General features: G+C 52.9%; 1 protein-coding gene across 1 annotated transcript; it reads left to right on the top strand.

Moving 5' to 3' along the window:
• Positions 1–813: 813 nt before the first annotated feature.
• On the top strand, positions 814–20,503 carry ALOXE3 (arachidonate lipoxygenase 3). The gene is given in 18 exon segments (XM_065897850.1): positions 814–935; positions 971–1,277; positions 1,884–2,096; positions 3,161–3,238; positions 3,781–3,809; positions 3,812–3,899; positions 4,201–4,326; positions 6,872–6,975; positions 7,514–7,686; positions 8,411–8,554; positions 8,680–8,883; positions 8,977–9,063; positions 9,514–9,683; positions 10,239–10,360; positions 14,949–15,049; positions 15,622–15,792; positions 20,325–20,457; positions 20,460–20,503. Coding segments are annotated over 17 exon segments (2,130 nt in total). The 5' UTR covers positions 814–935; positions 971–1,134.
• The last annotated feature ends 13 nt before the right edge of the window (positions 20,504–20,516 follow it).

Raw genomic sequence — 20,516 nt, 5'->3', positions numbered from 1 at the left:
TTTACGAAAATGCTGAGGCTAAGCGGTACCCTACGCACGCGCGCAGGAGACTACAGAACGCACCTCGAGGAAGCCGGTGAAGCTAATGGCGGATGATTGCGCTTTATCGGACCCCCTCCGTACAGCGGCCGCACCTGTTAGGACGCTGGGGGCTGGAGCGCCGCGGAGGCTAGGTGGGTGCGGTGTCGGTATCGGCAGCACAGGGGCGCTGCCGGCCTTGGGCTTCCCTCGAGGAGAGGTTTCCCCCCAGTCCGGATGACCGAGACCCCAGGCACCCCACGCACCTGGGCTCTCCCGCCTACCGCCCCAAGGCCAAGGGCGGCCCGGAGCGGAAAGAAGGCCACATGGGGCCTTCAGATGCTGTGCGCCCGGAGCCCACTTCGGTCCCCAGACCGGCCCTATTCCAAGCGAGAGACTGAGATCGGGCGTGCCAAGGACCGGGGACACAAGAGGGCCGGGCTTGGGGGTGGTGGTGCCGAGTTTAGGAGGTGACAGGAGGGCTGTTTCTGACCCCTATGCAGTGTGCAGAGATGCGTGTCCGATTCGCATGTGGCTGTAGTCACGTGTGATTTACGGCTCACTTGTGTATAGTGATTCACATGGATGATTCACAAGTAGGAATGCGGGTGCCCTGTGGCCAGTTCTGGCTGAGAGAGAGGATGAAACAGTCTTGGGGGAAGTTGGGGAGTGGGCGGACAAGGGCCCCAGGGCATCAGTCGGCCCCTGACCAGGAGCAGATCAGTGTCCCAGTCATACAGGCGTCACCTAATCCCTGTCTCCCTCTCGGCATCTGGTCCCTCCCTTCCCAGTGGGACCCGGGCTCCTGACAATCATCTGGGTGAACCCAGTCCTGCCAGTCAGAGGGACCGGCTGTGCCAGATGCAAACAAACAACTATTAGGGCGAAAGGCTGTGGGCGGGAAGAGGGAGCCCTCAGCTAGCAACAACAGAGAACTTCTGGAGCCAGCGAGCCAGCGAGTGAGCCCTAGAGCATCCCAGAGACAGCTGGACTTTTCCTAAAGGCCTATCCTGACCCCCAGGCTCTGACACAGCGGCTCAGCAGCCCAGCCCTGCCTGGCCTGCGGCTCACCTCCTCCAGGCCGGCTGCCGGGGGCATCCTTCCTTCCTTCCCATCATGGCCATGTACCGCGTGTGTGTGGGCACTGCTCCCTACCTGATGGCCGGCACACTGGACAACATTTTTGTCACACTGGTGGGCACATGTGGTGAGAGCCCCAAGCGGCGGCTGGATCCCGTGGGCAGGGGCTTCGCCCCTGGAGAGAGGGAGGAGCCACCCCGAGGGGCAGAGCGGACAGGGGACCCTGAAGGAGGAGAGGGTCTTTCCTCCAGAGCTCATCAAATCCTGCAGAACTCAGGATGCCGGTCCTGACCTCGTCACTACCCCTATTCTGGTCCTGTCTTTTCTGGGGATGATAAACCCTATCCAGGCAGGGCTGTGGAGAAGGAGCCCTGGGCAGGGGCTCTGGAGAATTCCACTGGCTTCCTAGCTCCTCCTCCAGTAACTGAAGGTGGGCTTTGGGGAAGGCGCTTGCCCTCTTTGAGCCTGGGTTTCCTCTTCTCTGGAAGGGGTCCACCTGCCTCTGCCAGGCCCCAGGATTGTTTGCTGCTGGCCTACATAAGGTGAGGGCTCCAGGGAGGCTAGGGAGATCCAGAATCCACTCTGCTCACACAGGACTCCTGCAGCGCCGTGGCTGCTACTGCCTGGATGAAGGATGCCTTTTTCTAATTCATGCAAAGGCACCACATGGGTTACGGTCAGCTCGGGTTTATATGTCAGACTAGGTGTCGGTGTAGTCGCACTTTTCAAGGTGCAAGGATGACGTTGGCAGTTCCTTGCCTCTCAACTGCTTGCTCTCCTGCCCCCCAGGTGCAGAAGTACAAGGTACGCTGCTCAGAGGAGCTGGGTGAGCTCTTGCTGCTGCGGTTCCCCAAGGAGCGCTACGCTTTCTTCCCCAAGGACTCCTGGTACTGCAGCCGTATCTGCATCACTACCCCTGGTGGTACTCTTTGCCACTTTCCCTGCTATCAGTGGATTGAGGGCTACTGCACCATAGAGCTTCGACAAGGAACAGGTGGGCCAGAGGCAGGGGCTGGCCTGGGCTGCAGAAGACATCTGCTGGGATCAGGGAGAGCTCTCACAAGAGCCCAGAGTGTAGGGAATAGGGCTGGAATTAGGGTAACTGGAACTCAGGGCTCCCAAGTAGGTGCTTTCTGAAAATATAAGCCTCTAACGCCCTGAAATGCAGGGGCTTTCTGGGCAGTATTTACCCACCCCCCCCAGACACACAGAGACTAGGCACACACACACTTGCACACACTCACACCACTCAGAAACACACACAAACACATAGATAATGTGTGCTCACCACTGACCTCTGCCCTTCCCCAGAGCCAATTCCTCTGAGAGGAATTAACCTGCAAGCTGAGTTACTGAATTTCAACAGGGGGAGAAGCCCTGAATGTTTAGAGAATTTAGCTGGAGAGGCCCTGGCCACTACCACTGGCTTTTCTGGTATGGATGAAGTCCCTGTGAGGGGCTGTTCAGATTCTTTCTTGAATTTGGGGGACGTTTCAAGGTTGCTGGGCTGAAGGTCCTTCAGCCCCTGGACCCCCATATCTCCTGAGCAGCTCTCTCATCTGCAGAGGTAAGACTAAGGCGAGTCCGATCATGGAGATGAGTCTTAGGCATGAGAGATGATGCTCTAGGTCAAGGTGAAGCGAGTGAACGTCACCCTTGCTAGTACTGTGAGTTACTCATAGACTTCGCTCTGAACCCCCATCTGTCATCACAGCACATCCACCCATCACTTCACAAAATATACTCGTTCATCAGTCCTTTGTCAAGTGCATATTATATGCACGGTGCCAGGCACCATGCTGGATGCTGGGAATACACAAAATGAATACGACGTGCCTTCTGCCCCCAAGGAGCCAAACATGCAAACAACTAGGAAGATTGTTCTAATCTGGGGGTGACGTTGTCCTGAATCCCTTCTACTGATGAATGCACAAAGAATGTGGGACATCCGTGTCACTGAGGGATTGGGTTCAAGGGTTGGGGGGTTCAGAACAGGCATGCTGGAGGAGGTGTCATTTGACAAGAGACTTACCAATGAGTAACTTTCATTCCTCACGGCAAGAACTATTTGTCAGGACTCCCTTCCCCTCCTTCTGGATCACAGGAAATGGGAACTCCAGGCCTGACAGGAATGCTACCGGTGAGGGTGGCCTAATTTGACTTCTTTGCTATCTTAATCTGACTTCATCCTTAATCAGACTGGTACTAACTCTAAACTCAATTCCAACTTTAGGGGCCCAGCTCTGATCACGACCCTCATTTAAACCTAACCTTAATCTAATATTGACCCTGAGCCCAGACCCAAAATGCCAGTACCGACAATTGTCCCAACAACATCGATGAACCCACACTCAACCCCAGCTGTACTGATGTGACCCAGATACCAGACATGACCCTAGGATTGACCAACTTCAGCCCATCCTCAGCCTCACCCCCAAACCAGCCATGATCTTGATCTCAACACAAACCCAACTCTAAACCAGTGTGGACATTCATGTCATCCTCAAATGCTATCCTGATCTGAAGCTTAGTGCCTTCAGGAAAAAAAAAAAAACTTTAATTCTTTGTCATCTACCCAGAAAATGGGTGGTTTCTGGGAGTTTTAAAGTCATGTCTTTGAAAGCTAAGGTTCCTGTTTACCCTAAGCTTCACTTGCCACCTCTGACCTCTTTCCCCTGGAAGCTGGAAAGTCTACGCCCGCCCCTGGCTTCCCCCGGCAACGTCAGCAGCTTTGAGGAGGTGGAGTCAGATAAGAAATTTGCTTTGATCAAGAGGGTGCCTTGTGCAGACCAGGTAGACAGGTGAGGGTGAACTGAGATTTGGGGAAGAAGCTGGAGGGGCGTGAAGGGTCTGTTGTGAGGACTGGGTGGGCGGCCTGGAAAGCAGGATCGGTGACAAACGCAGTTTAATTCAAGTGTCTGGAGAAGAATGGGTGGGGATGGCCCCTGGAGTCTGGCAGAGAGGAGGGGAGAGGGCAGGGGAGGAGCCTGGAGTGAGGGGAGGCCTGGGGATTCTGGGGGAGGAGAGAGGAGAGGAATTAAGGGGAGTGGGCTGCAGGTCCCTCTGACTGGTTTCTGTCCTTCTGCTCCCTCCACTCCCCAGCAATGGGAATAGGTACCGGCCTGGCTTTCCCATGAAAACTGACATCCCGTCCTTGCTGTCCATGGAACCCAATATTTGCTACTCGGCCACCAAGACAACCTCGCTGCTCTTCAACGCCATCCCTGCGTGAGGCCACTGCTCTCTCCGCACTCCTGCTCACTCTTCCTTCAGCCTCTGTCCCTTTGATGCACATCCATGTCTCTGCCCCCAGTCTCCCCTCTCCTTGTCCCCAGTCTCCCCTCTCCCTGTCCCACCACCCCGTCTCCGCTCTCTCTTTAAGCAACTCCATTCTCTAGCTCCCCATCACCACCTCTTTGCTCTTAATTATCCCTTCTCTTTCCATTCCTCAAATCAATAGAATTAATTGAGCACCTACTCAGAGCAGAGCATGGTCCCAGGCACTGTTGGTGGGACCATGTTGAGTAGGACCAGAGAGGCCCAGCCCTTAAGATTTAAGGAGGTGGTCAGGCCACCTCAGGTTCAATTTCCAGACCAAAACTTTCTAGCTTTATGACCTTGATTTTCACTTAGCCTCTAAACTGTTTTCTCATTTTTAAAATGAAAATAATATTCATATCTACCTCATAGGTGTGGGGGAGACTTTAATGAGCTAACATCCAGCACAAAATAATCTCTCAATAGCGGTTACTGAGTAGCATTAGGATAGAGTTTTGGCCAGGAGGAACTCACAGTCTCCCTCGGGAGACATGCAGCACAGTTAATCAGCAATCCGAGGGGTCACAAGCAGCTCAAGTCTGAGGCTGTGAGTGTGACGTGGCTGGAGGGGGTACAGCTGACATCTAGTGCATAGAGGAGGCGGGTCAGCGGGGCTCAGGAGGTGGTTGCTGGGGAGACACGTGGGATTGAAGCTTTGGGCGGGGGGCGGGGGGGGGAGGATCAGTGAGGGGAGAGTGGGTGGGTTCTGGGCAGACCCAGGTCAGTATGGCAGGAGGAGTGCAGGGCTCGGCCATCTGCGTAGGGGCTGCATCAAGAGGCCCAGAGGAGGCCAGGGCAAGGAGCCGGATCCTCGTGTTCTGGGCTTTGGTGCCAGAACGGTTCTTCTGGAGAAGCACTAGTGGGAGGGGATGCAGAGGTGAGGCGGAGTATGGAGCTTGAGTGTGTCCACAGTGGATTGGGGTGCACAGGCAGACACAGGGGGCTCAGGCTTCAGGACAAGGACCTGGCAGGGCTAAGGGACCAGGGGAGCATCCCGGAAGGTAGAGTCACCTGAGTTGGTCCCCCGATGGATATGCGGGTCTAGGCAAGGGAGGGCCCAGGAGACCACGTGGACAGCCTGTGTGAGGCTCAGAGAAGGGCCAATGGGAAGAGGAGCTGGAATTTGGCAGCCATGTGGTCATTTACAGAGGGGAGGGAGTCACTGGGCTTTAGTGTGAGGTGACTGCCTGGTGTCCTGAAGGACATGTGTGGCAGGCCTTGGAAAAGGAAGGCCTGTTCTTTCTTCTCTCTTGCCTCCTCAGCCTCTGCTTTAATGACCAAGCTCCCATCCAGTTTTTCCCATCCCCAGGTCCTGAGTGGGCAGGTGCTCAGCGGGCAAAGACCCATGGAAGGAGGCGTGAGCGGCTTAGTGAGCACGTAGGAAGCTGCCCCTGGGCTTGTCAGGTTACTAAGGCCCCTGTGCCCTCTCCAGGTGCCCACACTCTTCATGGCACATCAGCATCCTTCCACAGCCTACCTTACTGACCAACTGCCATAACCCTCCTATCCTATGTTCCATTCCCTTCCATTTACTTGGCCTAGCTAGTGAGCAATTATTACGAACTGGGTATGTCAGGCATACACAGCCCCAGTCCTGGCCCTAAGGAGCCCACAGTACACTAGGAGCTGATTTGAGTACACTGTAGGATAATAAAGGGAGTGATGTACTTAAGGGTTTACGATGGAACGAAGGAAGTCATGGGTACTTTGTGAAAGATACACACAAGGCGTGTGTTTGGGGGGCCATCAGGCCATGCTTCATGAAGGACTTTGCATCTAAGGTGCACACAGAAGAACAGATAGGTTTGATACTAGGTGGAGATGTAGCAGAAGGTTTTCTAGAAGAGGCACAGCTTGAACAAAGCCCTGGACAGGGGAGAAAGCTGACTTCATTTCAAGCATTTTTTTCTGATTATAAAATAGTACATGCTCATTGTAAAATAATTAAAACAGTACCGACATCCACAAAGTGAAAAGTGCCGGCCCGCGGTTGGCAAGCCCACTTTTACTGGTTCAGTGTACAAAGTACATCTCTGGCTATGTTTAGCAAGAAGGCTGTGACTGGATTGGTTAGTGCAAAGGGTGGGAGAAAAAGCTAGAAAGGTTGTAGAAATCAGCTGGTGGGGAGCTTCCTAGGCAGCCTGAGCAGTTGGGGCTTTGTCATGTGGGCGGAGGGGGACCAGGGAAGGTCTGTGACAAGCTGAGAGCTTGGAGAAAGCAGGACGAAACACCAACGAGGAGACCTGTCTGCACCCTGCACACCACCTTTGCACACACATGTGGAGTCACCCCTACAAAGCCTCAAGGAGTCTCTAGACTTTTCTCCCATGTGGACTGTTAGGTACCTCTTCTCTGGGTGCTGACCTTGTCAGATCCCTCCAGGCCTCTAGGCTGGGGGCACAGTGCAGTTGGCAGCCCCTAGCCCCCCTGCCCACCCCCACTTCCCCTCCCACAGGTCCCTGGGCATGAAGCTTCTGGGTCTGCTGGACCACAAGGGCTCCTGGAAGAAGCTGGATGACATCCGGAATATCATGTGTTGCCACAAGACCTTCACCTCAGGTGTGCAGAGCCAGGCAGAGATGTCCATCCTCCACCCTACCCCATACTCAGACCCCTCCGCCCCATCCTGGGAAAGGGCCTTCTTCTGGCTCTCTCAGGGGGACTGCTGGATCCCAGAGGGAGGGGCTCCTGGCTTCACTGGTGGCAATCTCCCAGATTCCCCTCAGGAACCAACCTCTCCTCCCTCTGGGAGGGGACAAGAATAAGTGAGTGGGGACAGACAGAGGGTCACGGGTCACTTAGGGAGTCCTGATCCTGATCAGATGCACTTGCCTCTCTTCCCCTACCCCTGCCACCAAGAGTTCTGGGCTTTGGGGCCAGACTTTGGTTCAAATCCCTGCTCTGCCACCCAACTGAGCAAGTCACTCTACCTCTTGGAATTTTGGTGTCCAGTGTTAAACTGAAGATATAATTATACCTACTCTCATAGGATTGTTGGAAGGAAAGGCTAAACCACGGTGATGAGCAAAGGGCTGGGTTGAGCATGATCTAGTGAAGCAGTTTCCAGCTCAACTGGCCCCCCTCTGTTGTCCCCTAGAGTACGTCACTGAGCACTGATGTGAAGACCACTTCTTCGGATACCAGTACCTGAACGGTGTCAATCTTGTCATGCTCCACTGCCTCTCCAGCTTGCCCAGCAAGCTGCCTGTCACCAATGACATGGTGGCCCCCTCGCTGAGACCAGGCACCTGCCCGCAGACAGAGCTAGAGGTGAATGAGTTGTCAGTAGGGAGAAGGGATGGGTATGGAAGGTAAGGGTGGGATGGCTGCATCCAGCCTGCAGGCCTCATCCCCCAGCCCTGCGCCTTTAAGTAGAGCAGATATGGATGAGAGCCAGATGGGGCTCAGGCTTGAGGCATGAGATGGGGCCTGCTGAAGTGGTATGAATGAGCATGACAGCCTGGAGGAGGAGGCCCTGTCCCTGTTCTGGGGCCTCCAAGATCCCAGGTGCTGAGGCCTGAAGAAGGCTGTTTTAGGACAGGCCAAAGGCAGCACCACTAGAGGAGCAAGAATGATCCTTGAGAACTAGAAACTCCTAGGGTGTGGGAGGAGATGACAGCCCAGTCAAGCCCCCAGGCATCCTCCAGGGGGCTGGAGATGGGGTTGGTGGATTCCCCTCGTGTGTTGATTTTGCTGATACTGGATACAATGAAGTCATCTGACTTGAGAGAATAGGAAGGACCAGGTATGGGGAAAGGGGGAGAGGATGCCGGCTTGTCCAAGCTGCTGGGAAGCCAGGTGAGAGGCTGCACAATGAAGGACTCAGCTGGACCTCATTCCGGACATTTGGGGAAGGGTGGGGTACCCAACACTGGCCTTTAGTGCAGGCACCAATAATTACTGAGACCCAGGCTGGAGCGGGAGCGGCCAGAGAACGGAGGGAAGCAGTGCGCGGGTGGGGAGACCACTCTAAGGCTCCGTGCAACTTCCCCAGAGGGGGCACATCTTCCTAGCGGACTACTGGATCCCGGCAGAGGTCCCCATCCACTGCGTAAACGGCCGCCCGCAGTACGCAGCCTCCCCACTCTGCCGGTTGTGGCTCAACCCCCAGGGGGCGCTGCTGCCCTTGGCCATCCAGGTGAGCCTGGGGCCGGGCTCTGGGGGGTTGGGGGGGGGGCGGCGCGGGGCGAGGCTGCGGGGGCGGGGCCTCAAGGGGCACACTAGCAGTCTAGAGCCTCAGCCCCTTATTATTCCTGGACGCAGCTCAGCCAGACCTCCGGGCCAGGCAGCCCCATTTTTCTGCCCACTGACTCCGACTGGGACTGGCTGCTGGCCAAGACGTGGGTGCGCAACTCGGAGTTCCTGGTGCACGAGAACAACACGCACTTTTTGTGCACGCATTTGCTGTGCGAGGCCTTCGCCGTGGCCACGCTGCGTCAGCTGCCGCGCTGCCACCCCATCTACAAGGTCTGGGTGACCCCCGGGCGGGGCCAGAGGGAGCGGGGCAGGGACGGCCTTCTCCCCTGACCTTCGGCTCCTGTGATCTCAACCCGCTCGCAGCTCCTGCTTCCGCACACTCGCTACACGCTGCAGGTGAACACCATCGCACGCGCCACGCTGCTCAAACCAGAGGGCCTTGTGGACAAGGTGCGGCCTCCCGGCTCCCCGCCCGCCCCTTCCAAGGGGCTCCTTCCCGAGGGCACCTTGCCCCGCTCACAAACCCTGTCTCCCTCCCTTCGATCCCACTCACCGGCCCCACCTCCTCAGGCTCGGGGTTCCAAAGGCTCCTAGAGTTGGACGAGGCACCCCGGCCTGAGCACAGCCGCCCGCTGACCCTGCGTCGCCGCTCCCCTCCCGGCCTGCCCGGCCTTCAGTTATTCTTCTAGTTCCCACGTACCTAAGGATTACCGCCTCCGCACGTAGTAAGGCCGCAACCTGCGCAGCCCATGTCGTGCTCTCACGGGTGTTTGATCCTTGGCCTTGGACTGCTCGATTAACTAAAAAATGCCCTCTGCGGAGTCACTAGACCAATCTCATCCCCAGGCACTGGGGTGGGGGATGGGCCGGTCCGGGAGCCCAGCTGTGTTCTGTCCTCAGGTCACGTCCATCGGGAGGCAAGTCCTCCTCTACCTCATGAGCACCGATCTGGCCCACTTGACCTACACCAATTTCTGCCTTCCAGACAGCCTGCGGGCCCGCGGCATCCTGGATACCCCCAACTACCATTACCGAGACGACGGCCTGAAGGTCTGGGCGGCCATTGAGAGGTGTGGGCCCGGGACCTGCAGCCAATCTGGCCCAGGGGCAGGGTGGACCCGTGTGCTCATGCAGGCTGGGGTGCTTGATGCTGGGGGTTTCAGGTGTCCTCAGGCCCAGCGTGGGGCACCTCAAGGGTGAGAGTTGCGGTTGGGGTTCCTTATGAAATGGCAGGTAGCCATGGGCTGAGGAGGGGCTGGGCTGTGTGTGAATGAGCAGAGGGCCGGAAGGACGGGCCGCCCAGAGGAGTCAGGGCAGCAGCAACAGCTAGGTGTGGACTGGGGCCTTTAGGTGGGCAGGTCTTCCCTTCTCCTGGGTGCTGAGTGGCGAGGGGACACAGCATGTCAGGCTCTCCTCGGTGGCCTCTCTGGAGTGGGGGTGAGACTTGAGGCAAGCCTGGGCACTGGGGTTCCAACTGAATCTGGGGGTCCCCACTGAACCCCCATGGACTCTCAGTGGACTCTGGGCAGCTGGCTCTCCCTGGCCTGAGCAGCACTGGGCCTTGGTTTTCGGGCGAGGCCCGAGCCCAAGGTCACTGCCGTAGCAGGGACATCTCTTTCCTACAGTTTTGTCTCAGAAATCATGGCCTACTATTACCCCAGTGATGCATCTGTGCAGCAGGATTCGGAGCTGCAGGCCTGGGTTGGAGAGATCTTTGCTCAGGAGTTCCTGGGCCAGGAAAGCTCAGGTATCTCCTCCCCATCCTCCAAACCCACTGTCCCCCTTGGCCCTATCATGACCCAGTTCTTATTCATTGGCAAGCCTTGGAAGTACATGCTGTTGTTAGCCCCACCAAACAGATAAGGAACAGGCACAGAAGGCTGCACAGGTAGTAAGTGGCAGAGGCAGGATCCAGAGCCAGCGCCCAACATCTCCAAAGCCCTTGCTTTCAGCCACTACGTGGTGCCTGTCTGGTCCCTGCTCCACCTTTACCACCCATTCACCTCCGCTTGCTGAGGTCTGTGGATGAGTCACATCATGCGGTAGGAGCCATCTCCAGCTGCAAGTACTAAGGACTCTGGAATCCTCTCTCATACCCTCTTATGCCCGTCCTGCCGGGTGGCCCCTCCAACCACCAACCTCTCTCACTTTTGGCTTCATGGAGTAGCTTGGTACTGCTGTTGCCCGATTCCTCCTTATTTACACCTGTCACTGGCCCCTAACTCTCCCCTCTCTTCTGACACTGCCATTGTGGCCTCCGAGACCCACCAACACCAGTGGCCCCCTCTCAGGCCTCCTTTGCTTAGTCCTCCCTTCCTTAAAGTCTTCCCTTTGCTCCACAGAGGACGTGTCCTTCAGAACCTCCCACTTCTTTCAGGTCCTCTGCCGCCTCCCCATCCCAGCCCTGGCCAGAGGGTGGAAGACTGTCACTGCCTGGGATGTCTTCTCTTGGCAGGGATGTGACTTTTAGCTGACTTAGCACTTTTGATGGCCACCCAGAGGAATTCCCGTTGGGGGAGACCCGGGAAGGAGGCGTGGTCTCAGGTCACCAGGAAACAGAATGAACAGCTGGTGTAGCCCTACCTGTAATGGGCTCCAAAGGTTTTTTTTTGGCCACTCTGTGCAGCCTGTGGGGATCTCAGCTCCCCGACCAGGGATCAGACCTGCACTCCCTGCATTGGAAGAACGGAGTCTTAACCACTGGGCCATCAGGGAAGTCCCGGCTGTTTTTTTTTTTTAAACAAAATTTTGAACATACAGAAAAGTATAGGATATGATGTAATGAACACCCATTTACCCACCACCTAGACACAGCTCTTACCATATTTGATTAAGCTGTTGCTTTTGCTTATTGCTGAAGTCTTTTAAGGTAAATTACACACATTTCATATTTTACCCCTAATTGCTATGCATCTCAAAAAAAAACCCAAACAAACCCACGATGCCGCTTTTCTACACAACCGCAATGCTGCCATCATATTTAACAAAATTGACAATAATCTCCAACATCACCCTCTTACCAGTCCATACTCAAATTGCCTCACTTGTCCCATTCTCCCTCAGCTGATCCTGTTGATTCTGGAGCCAGTCAAGGACCCCATGACACCTTTGTTTGTTTTGACTCTAAAGCCTCTCTCACTTTAGCACAGGCCCCTCTACCCTTTTTGAAATCTACCCTTTTTGAAACATGACATCTCACAAGGGCTACTGAAAAGCTAGGACTAGTTGTTCTGAAGAATGTCTCACCTTCCAAATTTATCTAATTGCTTCCTCATGATGTCATTCCTCTACCCCCTGTGTTTTTTGTCACCTGGAAGCAATACCTAAAGGTTAAATGTTTTGGGCAAGAGTATTTCTCCAGTGATGCTGTGTTCTCTGCATTGCATCATATTGGGAGGCATGTGACGTCAGGCTGTCTCACTATGAGTGATGCCAAGTGTGACTTCTGGGTTAAGGTGGTGACAGCCAGGTCTCTTTTGGATCTTTTAAAGGGCAGCCCCTCCCTGTGCTTTGCACCCCTACTATTAATCAGGGGCGTCCTGATCCTGACTGCTTCTCCTCCAGGGCCAGCTATTTTTCTCTTTGGGGTTATCTGTTTCCTATTCAAGACCCAGAGCGGGATCAACCCTCTGATCTTTCTTTATTCAGCTTGTCTCTGATTTAATACATCAGGACATCCTTCAGATAGACAAACATCTCTTCCAAACAGCCCAAAGTAATTCTAGACTCATGTTTTAAGGTAAAACACATTCATTCATTAACCTCAGTCAGCATGCCTCTTGCTTCCATATTTCAAAGGGAAAAAACAAATAATATGCACTAAAGAAAAATTCCCGTAGACGGTCTATCTTTGCTTTTTTATTCTATCCACCACGAACAGAACATTCAGAAAATTCCCACACACTCCCAGGCAGACAGACACCTGGTCCTTCCTCCAAGCCTCTCTGTCTGCTCTGTTGCATCAACCTCTTTCCTGTCATCCTGACTCCAAACCCTGGAGCCATCTTGACTCATGTTCCCCGATGTCTTCCTCTCTCCCTACATCCAGTAGGGTGGCTAATCCTATTGTCCCCATCATTTTCTACTGTCACCGTCCGAGTCCCAGTCCTCTCACTACTCGTGCGTTGTGGCAGCCGCCTCTCAACCCGTCCCACCCCTCCCAGCCTCTCGCTGCTCGCCTGCCAATTCAATTACTGGGGCCACTGCCCCAGTAATCCTCTGAAACAGTGCCCAGAAACTACCCTGCCTGGCACACTGCTGCAGCCTCACCTCCAATTAAGTCTCCTCCTTTTCCCTCATGTTGTTTATGCCTCCGTGCCTTCCCACTCTGGCTTCCTACCCTCCCACGCTTTCACTTCATTCAACCAGTAAAGTTTAAGTACTGTTAATATTTATTAAGTATCGTTCGAGGTGCTGGGGTTCAGCAGTGAACATGACAGACAAAAATCCTGGCCTTCATGAAGCTTAACATTCTTGTGGGGAGATACAGATAATAAACTAGCAAATATGTCAGGTGGTTATGAATACTAAGGAGAACAAAAGAGCATCAGGGGATATAGTGGGTCGAGGTAGGGGGGATTATTTCAGGTAGGTGGTCAGGGAAGGCCTCTCTGAGGAGGTGATTTTTTTAAAAAATAAATTTATATATTTATTTATTTTGGGCTGTGTTGGTTCTTTGTTGCTGCTCACAGGCTTTCTCTAGTTGCAGAGAGCACGGGGCTCTAGGTGTGTGGGCTTCAGTAGTTGTAGCACGTGGGCTCAGTAGCTGTGGCTCGCAGGCTCTAGAGCACAGGCTCAGTAGTTGTGGCGTATGGGCTTACTTGCTCTGCAGCATGTGGGATCTCCCCAACCAGGGCTCGAACCCATGTTCCCTGCACTGGCAGGCGGATTCTTACCCACTGTGCCACCAGGAAGTCCCTGAGGAGGTGATGTTTGACAGAGATGTGAAGGAAGGGAGAGAGCTAGTTCTGTGGATAACCGGGGCAAGAGTGTACAGGCAAAGATGGAGTCAGTGCAAAGGCCCTGAGGTGGGAGTGTGCTGGTGGGTTTGAGGAATCAGAAGACCCATGTGGCTGAGTAGAGTCAGAGGGAGAAAAGTAGGGAAGGAAATTAAGTTGGAGAAGGAATGAGAGCCAGAACAAGTAGGGCCATGGCAAGGCAAGTGAGGTGGGAAGCCCTTAGTGGGTTTTAGCTAGGGGTGACATAATTGGATTTATGATTCTAAAGGATCACTCACTCCAGCTGTCACGTGAAGAACAGGCTGTCAGGGGCAAAGGCAGAAGCAGTCAATTCATCCAGGAGCGAGATGCTGGAGACAGGGTGGTATGGTGATGGGACGAGATTGGTTTCTGCAAGAATTTGCTGACTTGTGCAGTATGAGATAAAGAGAGGAGCCAGCGCACGGATTTTGGCGGGAGCAACTGGACAGAGAGCACCGAAGTGGGACCACTGGTGGGGGAGGGGGAGATGGGTTTGGGGAACGGGCGGAGTAGGGAGTCAAGCATTAGGCTTGGCAGGTGTCAAGTCTGAGATGCCTCATAGACACTCAGGCAGAGATGTCAGGTAGTAGCTGACACCCACTGCTGAGTCCAGAGTTCAGGGGCCAGGAGGAGGAGAGATGTGAATTTGGGAATCCTCAGCCAGTGGGAGGTGCTAAAGCCACAGTCTTGAATGAGACCACTAAGGTACAGAGAAAAGAGGACCAAGGGCTGAGCTTGAAAATGCCTTCCTCTGTCTTCTTTTCTCCATTCAAAGCTCACCCATTCTTCTACCCAGGGAGGCCCTTCTCTTCCTCCAGGAAAGTCACCCCTAACCACGCCAGCCCCAGTGCCGAGCCTGCCCTGCCTGCCTCCTCAAAGAGCCAAGCCCTGGCCTTAAAGCCTCCCTCTGCTTCTATCACTGCAAGCTTATAAGTAGCACCCTCTCTGGCCATCTGTCTCTGCCACTAAACCCAGCAGTGGAGGATCTGCTCCTGAGTGCTCAGACAAATCTTGGTGAACTGGGGAGAATTAAGTCATTAAGTACTAATATGGGCTGCAGAAAGAAGTGCCTTGGTGTTCAGGGAGGGGCAGCTTGGCTGTCACGCTGAACCCACCGGGCTCTTCGGTTGTGAGCTCTGCCAACTGGGCATTTTCTGGTCTCGTCCCAGTACCCCCTTCAGAGACCACACCTTGGTGAAGACCATCCCTAACCTCAGCCCAACCCTAATCCTTGTCTAAAGACAGTGGTGGCCACGTGTTCAGTACGCACAGCTCACTCTCTTCCTGCAGTGAACCCCAGCCCTGGGGAATCTGGTCCCCTCCATCTGCATCCTCTTCCCTTCCTCCCACACGCAGGCTTCCCATGCAGGCTGTGCACCCCGGGAGAGCTGGTGAAGCTCCTCACTGCAGTCATCTTCAACTGCTCCGCCCAGCACGCCGCTGTCAACAGTGGGCAGGTGAGGCTGCGGAGGGCGGGCCTGGGGGGCACTGGGTCACGCGACATTAGGCCCAGCAATGGACATGAGGCCAGAGTTCGGGTTGAGAGCATGGGAGGGTCGGAGCTGTGATGGGTTTATGAATAGGGCTGGGCACTGGGGCTGGATGATGACTGGAGTGGAGCTGGGTCCAAGCTTGTAATGGTGACTTGAGTTGGGTTGTGGAGGGAGTGGAACTTAGGGGCTCCTGTCTCGGATGGGCCGCGACCAAGTGGAGTAGCAGCCTGCTCTGTGTGTGGGGCCAATGCAAGACCCGCTTCTCGGGTGACCTCTACTCTGGGTCCTCCTCCCTCCTAGGTGACTCACTCCACCCAGTCCTGGAACATTGAGCGGGGAGTGACAAGGGGTGACCCAGGCTCCTGCCACCCTTCTGGAACTTTCGACCTTATACCCCTCCCTCTCTTCCCTCTCCATGACCCCCTTATTTCCCAACTGCAAAATCTGGGGTGGCATGTGCAGGAACAGGGATGTTGAGGAGGGAGAGGGTCCTCTTCCTCTGGCCAACCAACTCCACTGGGGTGGGGTCTCCACAGCACGACTTTGGGGCCTGGATGCCCAATGCCCCATAATCCATGAGGCAGCCCCCACCGCAGACCAAGGGGACTACCACCCTGAAAAGTTACCTAGACACCCTCCCGGAAGTGAACACCACCTGTAACAACATTCTCCTCTTCTGGTTGGTCAGCCAAGAGCCCAAGGATCAGGTGTGTGGGGGGGTGTCTAGGGGTGGGGGGAGTTTGCAGGGCCTGGGCAGTGGAGGTGGTGGCAGCTCTCCCAGGGAGTTTGGGAGCCGATAGCTGGCATTTATGTCCACTGCTGAGCTGCCTTGGGTTCTTCAGTTTCTTCAGGAAATGACAGTTGGTCCCCAAAGACATACACTGAAGCAAATACCAGTTTAGTGGCCGGGGCACAACTTCCATCTAATTCACCAGTTTACCAATCTATCCACCTATCCGTCCATCTGTCTATCCAACCACTTACTCGTCCGTCAACCACTCATCCATTCACCCAGATATCCAGCGCACATCTGCTGGATCCCTCCCATGTGTCAACGCAGTGCTGGGCGCCAGGCTCATAAAGCTGGGTGAGAACGTCCTGCCTTCAAGAATCCTGTGGCCAGGTTGAGGAGACACACAGGAAAATGGAAAAGGGCACCACCGTCTTGTAGGAATTATTCATGAACTCCTCCATTCAATCAGGACTTCCTGAGAACCTGCAGTGCCAGACGCTGGTGGGCAGTTATGAACCTTGATGTCATAAGCTTACAGTCTAGTGACAGAGGTGAGAATGGGGCCCCATGGAACCTGACCAAGTCTGGGTGAACCTGGGACAGCTTCTTGGAGGAAGTGACATCTCAGATGAAACCTCTGGGACAGGGAGGGGTTTGGCAGACAAAAGAGGGGCAGGGTTAGTTTCTAGGCAGAGGGAAGGACTCTACCAAGTAAAGCCAAGTGAAGGTGAGAGTCTGTCGGTGGGTTTGCAGGAGCATAAATGGCTCAGTGTGGGTGCGGTATTTGTTCACAGGACAGAGGGGAACCATTGAAGAGTTTAAGCCTGGGGGTGACGTGGCTAAATTTGTGTTTTAGCGAGGGTGCTTCTGTGGCTGTGCGGATGGATGGGAGCGGCAATTCTGGAGGCAGGAAGGACGGCAAGGAGGCTGTGAGTTAGGCTGGGCCAGGGGAGCAGCCCTTTAATCACCAATTACTATCACCTCCATTTACACACCGCGTCACCAGTCACGTCTCTGCCCTCCAGGTCGTGTCCCCAAGCTTTCTGACATTACCCCAAGCTTTCTGACATTACGTGATATCCTCATCTCTCCCGCTTGACTCCATTTGGCACAGAGGGTTTATCTCTCTAACAAGTTTTAACTTATCATCTCATGCCCGGGAATGCAGGAACTCGTCCCTGGAGGCTGCTTCTCTCTGGTCCCACCTCCCAAGGATCTGGAGACACCCATTTCTGTCGTTATAAAGGAAAAGCTCTCTCTGCTTTTTGTCTACTCACAGAACACTCTGTGGGTACTCTCGATACTCTCAACTCGATTCTTCCAGCCAGAAAATGTGTGTGAGTGGTTCCCACCACCCCAAGCAGTTCTCCGAAACCAGCTGGGTGTCCCATGACTTAACTCGGTTCTGACACTGTCCACCTGGAGATAGTGTCAGATCCCACAGGTCAAGGGCTCAGTCCCACAAGACTGCTCCTCCACTCCACCCGCCTCACCCCCTTCAGGTGCCAATCGCAAGTCCAGCGTGTCATCTGAGCTTCTGACCAACCAGCTATAAGAGGTTTCTATGACCCCCCTCCTCAGTTGTGATCATTTGCCAGAACAGCTCACAGAACTCAAGCCAACAGTTTACTGACTAGATGACCGGCTTATGCTAAAAGGACACAACTCTGGAACAGCCCGATGGAGGAGCTCCACAGAGCGTGGTGCTGGGGAAGGGGCGCGGAGCTCCCCTGCCCTCTCTGGGTCCACCACCCTCCCAGCACCTCCACGTGTGCAGCAACCTGAAAGCTCTCCAAACTTGTACGTGAGGGATTTTTATGGAGGCAGCCTTACCTAGGCATGATTGATTAAATTATTGGCCATTGGGGATTCATTCAACCTTCAGTCCCTCTCCTCTCCCCTGAGGCTGCAGGGATGAAACAAAGTTCTCACCCTCTAATCACAAGGTTGATTCTCCCGGCAACCGGCCACCCCAGGGGCTTTCCAGAAGTCACCTCATTAACATAAGCTCCGGTGGGGTTGAAAAGGGCTTATTATGAATAACAAAAGACACCTTTAACATTCCATCACTTAATGAAATTGTAAGGGTTTTAAGAGCTCTGTGCTAGGCACAGGAAGAAGACCAAATATACATTTCTTATTATAAATCACAATGTCACAGTACAGAGAGAAGAGTATACAAGACGATGAGAGTGGAGAGTTCCCTTTCTCATAAGCCAGTGGGAAGTTCAACCCAGAAAGTTCTAACAACAACAACAATAATAATAGCACCTATCACTTTCTGAGGATCTACCATGCCTCCGTCATTAAATCAGGTATCTTGTGTACACTATTTCAAAATACAAAATAAGTAAGTAGCTATATTTAAAATGCTTAAGACAGTGACTGGCATATAAGCGTTCCATAAATGGCAGCTCCATTTTACAGGGGAGAAAACTGAGATTCAAAGGCACCAAGCAGTTTGTCCAAGGTCACAGCTAGTAAGTAGGCTTTGAACCCAGTCTATCACATTTCTGTGTTCTGCTTTATCAGTAGTGACACTATAGTTGTGGAAATTAGATGTCAATCTGGTAAGTAAGACATAAAGCTGATTCTTTGAAAAGACCGATAAAATAAAGAAACCAGAAACCATTCAAATCAAGAAAAAAAAAACCCATAAATGTACAACATCAGGAATGTAAAAGGCATATAGCCACATATTCGAGAAGACTGAAAAAATTTAAAAAAAATTAAAAAGAAGAAAATACTTAGTTTTATGCAAATAAATTTGGAAACCTAAATGAAATAAGTGATTTTTTAAAGAAAACCTAAAAAACAAAAAAAACAGAAGAGGTGAAAAACATACATAAATGAAAAGGGTTGTAAAAGATCTGATCCCTCTCCTTGTAAATGGACATTCTATTAAACCTTCAAAGAACAAATAATTCCTAAATCATTCAAACTGCTTGAAAGTGTAGAAAAGAGTAGAAGCTTCCCAAATCATTTTACTGGGAACCCTGATACCAGCACCTGGCAAAGGCAGTGCTCTTGAGAAGTGAGTCTCAGGTAGAGGGTTCTAGTCCCAGATCCACATTTCCCACCTATGTGACCTTGGATATGTAATCGGGCTCTCTAAGCCTCAGTTTCTTTATCTGTAAAGTGGGAATGATAAGAGTACCTGTCTTATAGAATTGTTGTGCCGTTGTGATGGTCCATGTAAAGCCCTTGCAACATCACCTGTAATTAAGAAAATAAAATTACAAACTCATTCCACTTAGCTACAACAATCTTAAAAATATATCAGTAGTCCGTGAAGGCCAACAGTAAATAGTAAAACAATAATACATCATGATGAAATCTAGTTTAATTTAGGAATGAAAGGTTGGTTCAACCTTATGCAACCTAACAATACACTTCCTTACATCAATAAAGAAACACCATATAATCATCTCAATATATGCTGAAAAAACGTATGATAAATGAGAACAGCCATTACTAATAAAAACTCAGTATAAGATGAAACTCCCGGGACTTCCCTGGTGGTCCAGTGGTTAGGACTTTGCCTTCCACTGCAGGGGGTGCGGGTTCGACCCCTGGTAGGGGAGCTGGGATCCCACATGCCTCGCCGCCAAAAAAAACCCCAAAAGTGTAAAGTAGAAGCAATATTGTACCAAATTCAATGGAGACTTTGAAAATGGTCCATATCAAAAAAAAAAAATCTTAAAAAAGATGAAACTCCCTTATGGAGTTTTGATAAAATATATTTCAGAAAACACTGTCCTCATGGTGAAACAATAGAGGTCGCTAAAGTCAGGGACAAGAAAACAAGGCTGTGATTTAACAGTGTTTTGGGAGGCTTCACTGGCGCAATAAAACAAGACAAAGAATATTTTAAACAACAGGATTGTTGGCAACAGTTGTATTGTATGAGCAGTGTGTGCTGGTTCAGAGACTGGCCCCAGGAACCGTGATGGCGAACTGGTTGTGCATTGCGGTCAAGCCCAGAGGGGCAGCTCTGCTCCGCCACAGGATGGCACTGACTCAAGTTCACTGCGCTGTTTCTTGACTGTGATTGGCTACGCTGTAAAGCACGAGTGTACGGTGATGCTGATTATGCTGGCAACATTGGTTGACTGGGAGATGCCTCAGACCTGGTTGTCTTCAGGAGTTTACATCTGTGAAACTGTGAGGTAACAGGTGTATCCTTGGGCATAATTGCTCGGGCCTGTTTACGTTTGATTTCAGGTGTGTTCTGAATGTGGTTGTATTTAGTTCATAGAGCAGTGGCCCAGGCACAGGAAGGGACCTTTTCAGGGACCCGTGGGCTGCGGGTGTCCAGGCTGCTCTGCGCAGGTCGCTGGAGTGGTGGTTTGGAGGCTTGAAGGGTTTGCGTTTACAGTAGCCGTGGCTGGGTCACGCCCGCCTTTAGAAGCCACTTTGACTGTATTTGCTGGCAAATGTGGCCCTTCATTATTCTCCATCCCGTCCTGAACATCATCCTGACCCCGCACCTGAATTTTCTCCCAGCGGCCCCTGGACACCTACCCGGATGAGCACTTCACCGAGGAAAGGACGCTCCCGAGCACCGCCATCTTCCAGAGCCGCCTGGCTCAGATCTCGCGAGACATCCGGGAGCGGAGCGGGGGCCTGGAGCTGCCCTATACTACCTGGACCCTCCCCTCATCGAGAACAGCGTCTCCATTTAACCCCTTCCTCCTA

The sequence above is a fragment of the Phocoena phocoena genome, chromosome 19 (assembly GCF_963924675.1).
Source record: "Phocoena phocoena chromosome 19, mPhoPho1.1, whole genome shotgun sequence".
Taxonomy (NCBI): Eukaryota; Metazoa; Chordata; class Mammalia; order Artiodactyla; family Phocoenidae; genus Phocoena; species Phocoena phocoena.
Note: the sequence above shows the minus strand (reverse complement) of the source record. Positions and strands in the feature narration are given on the sequence as shown.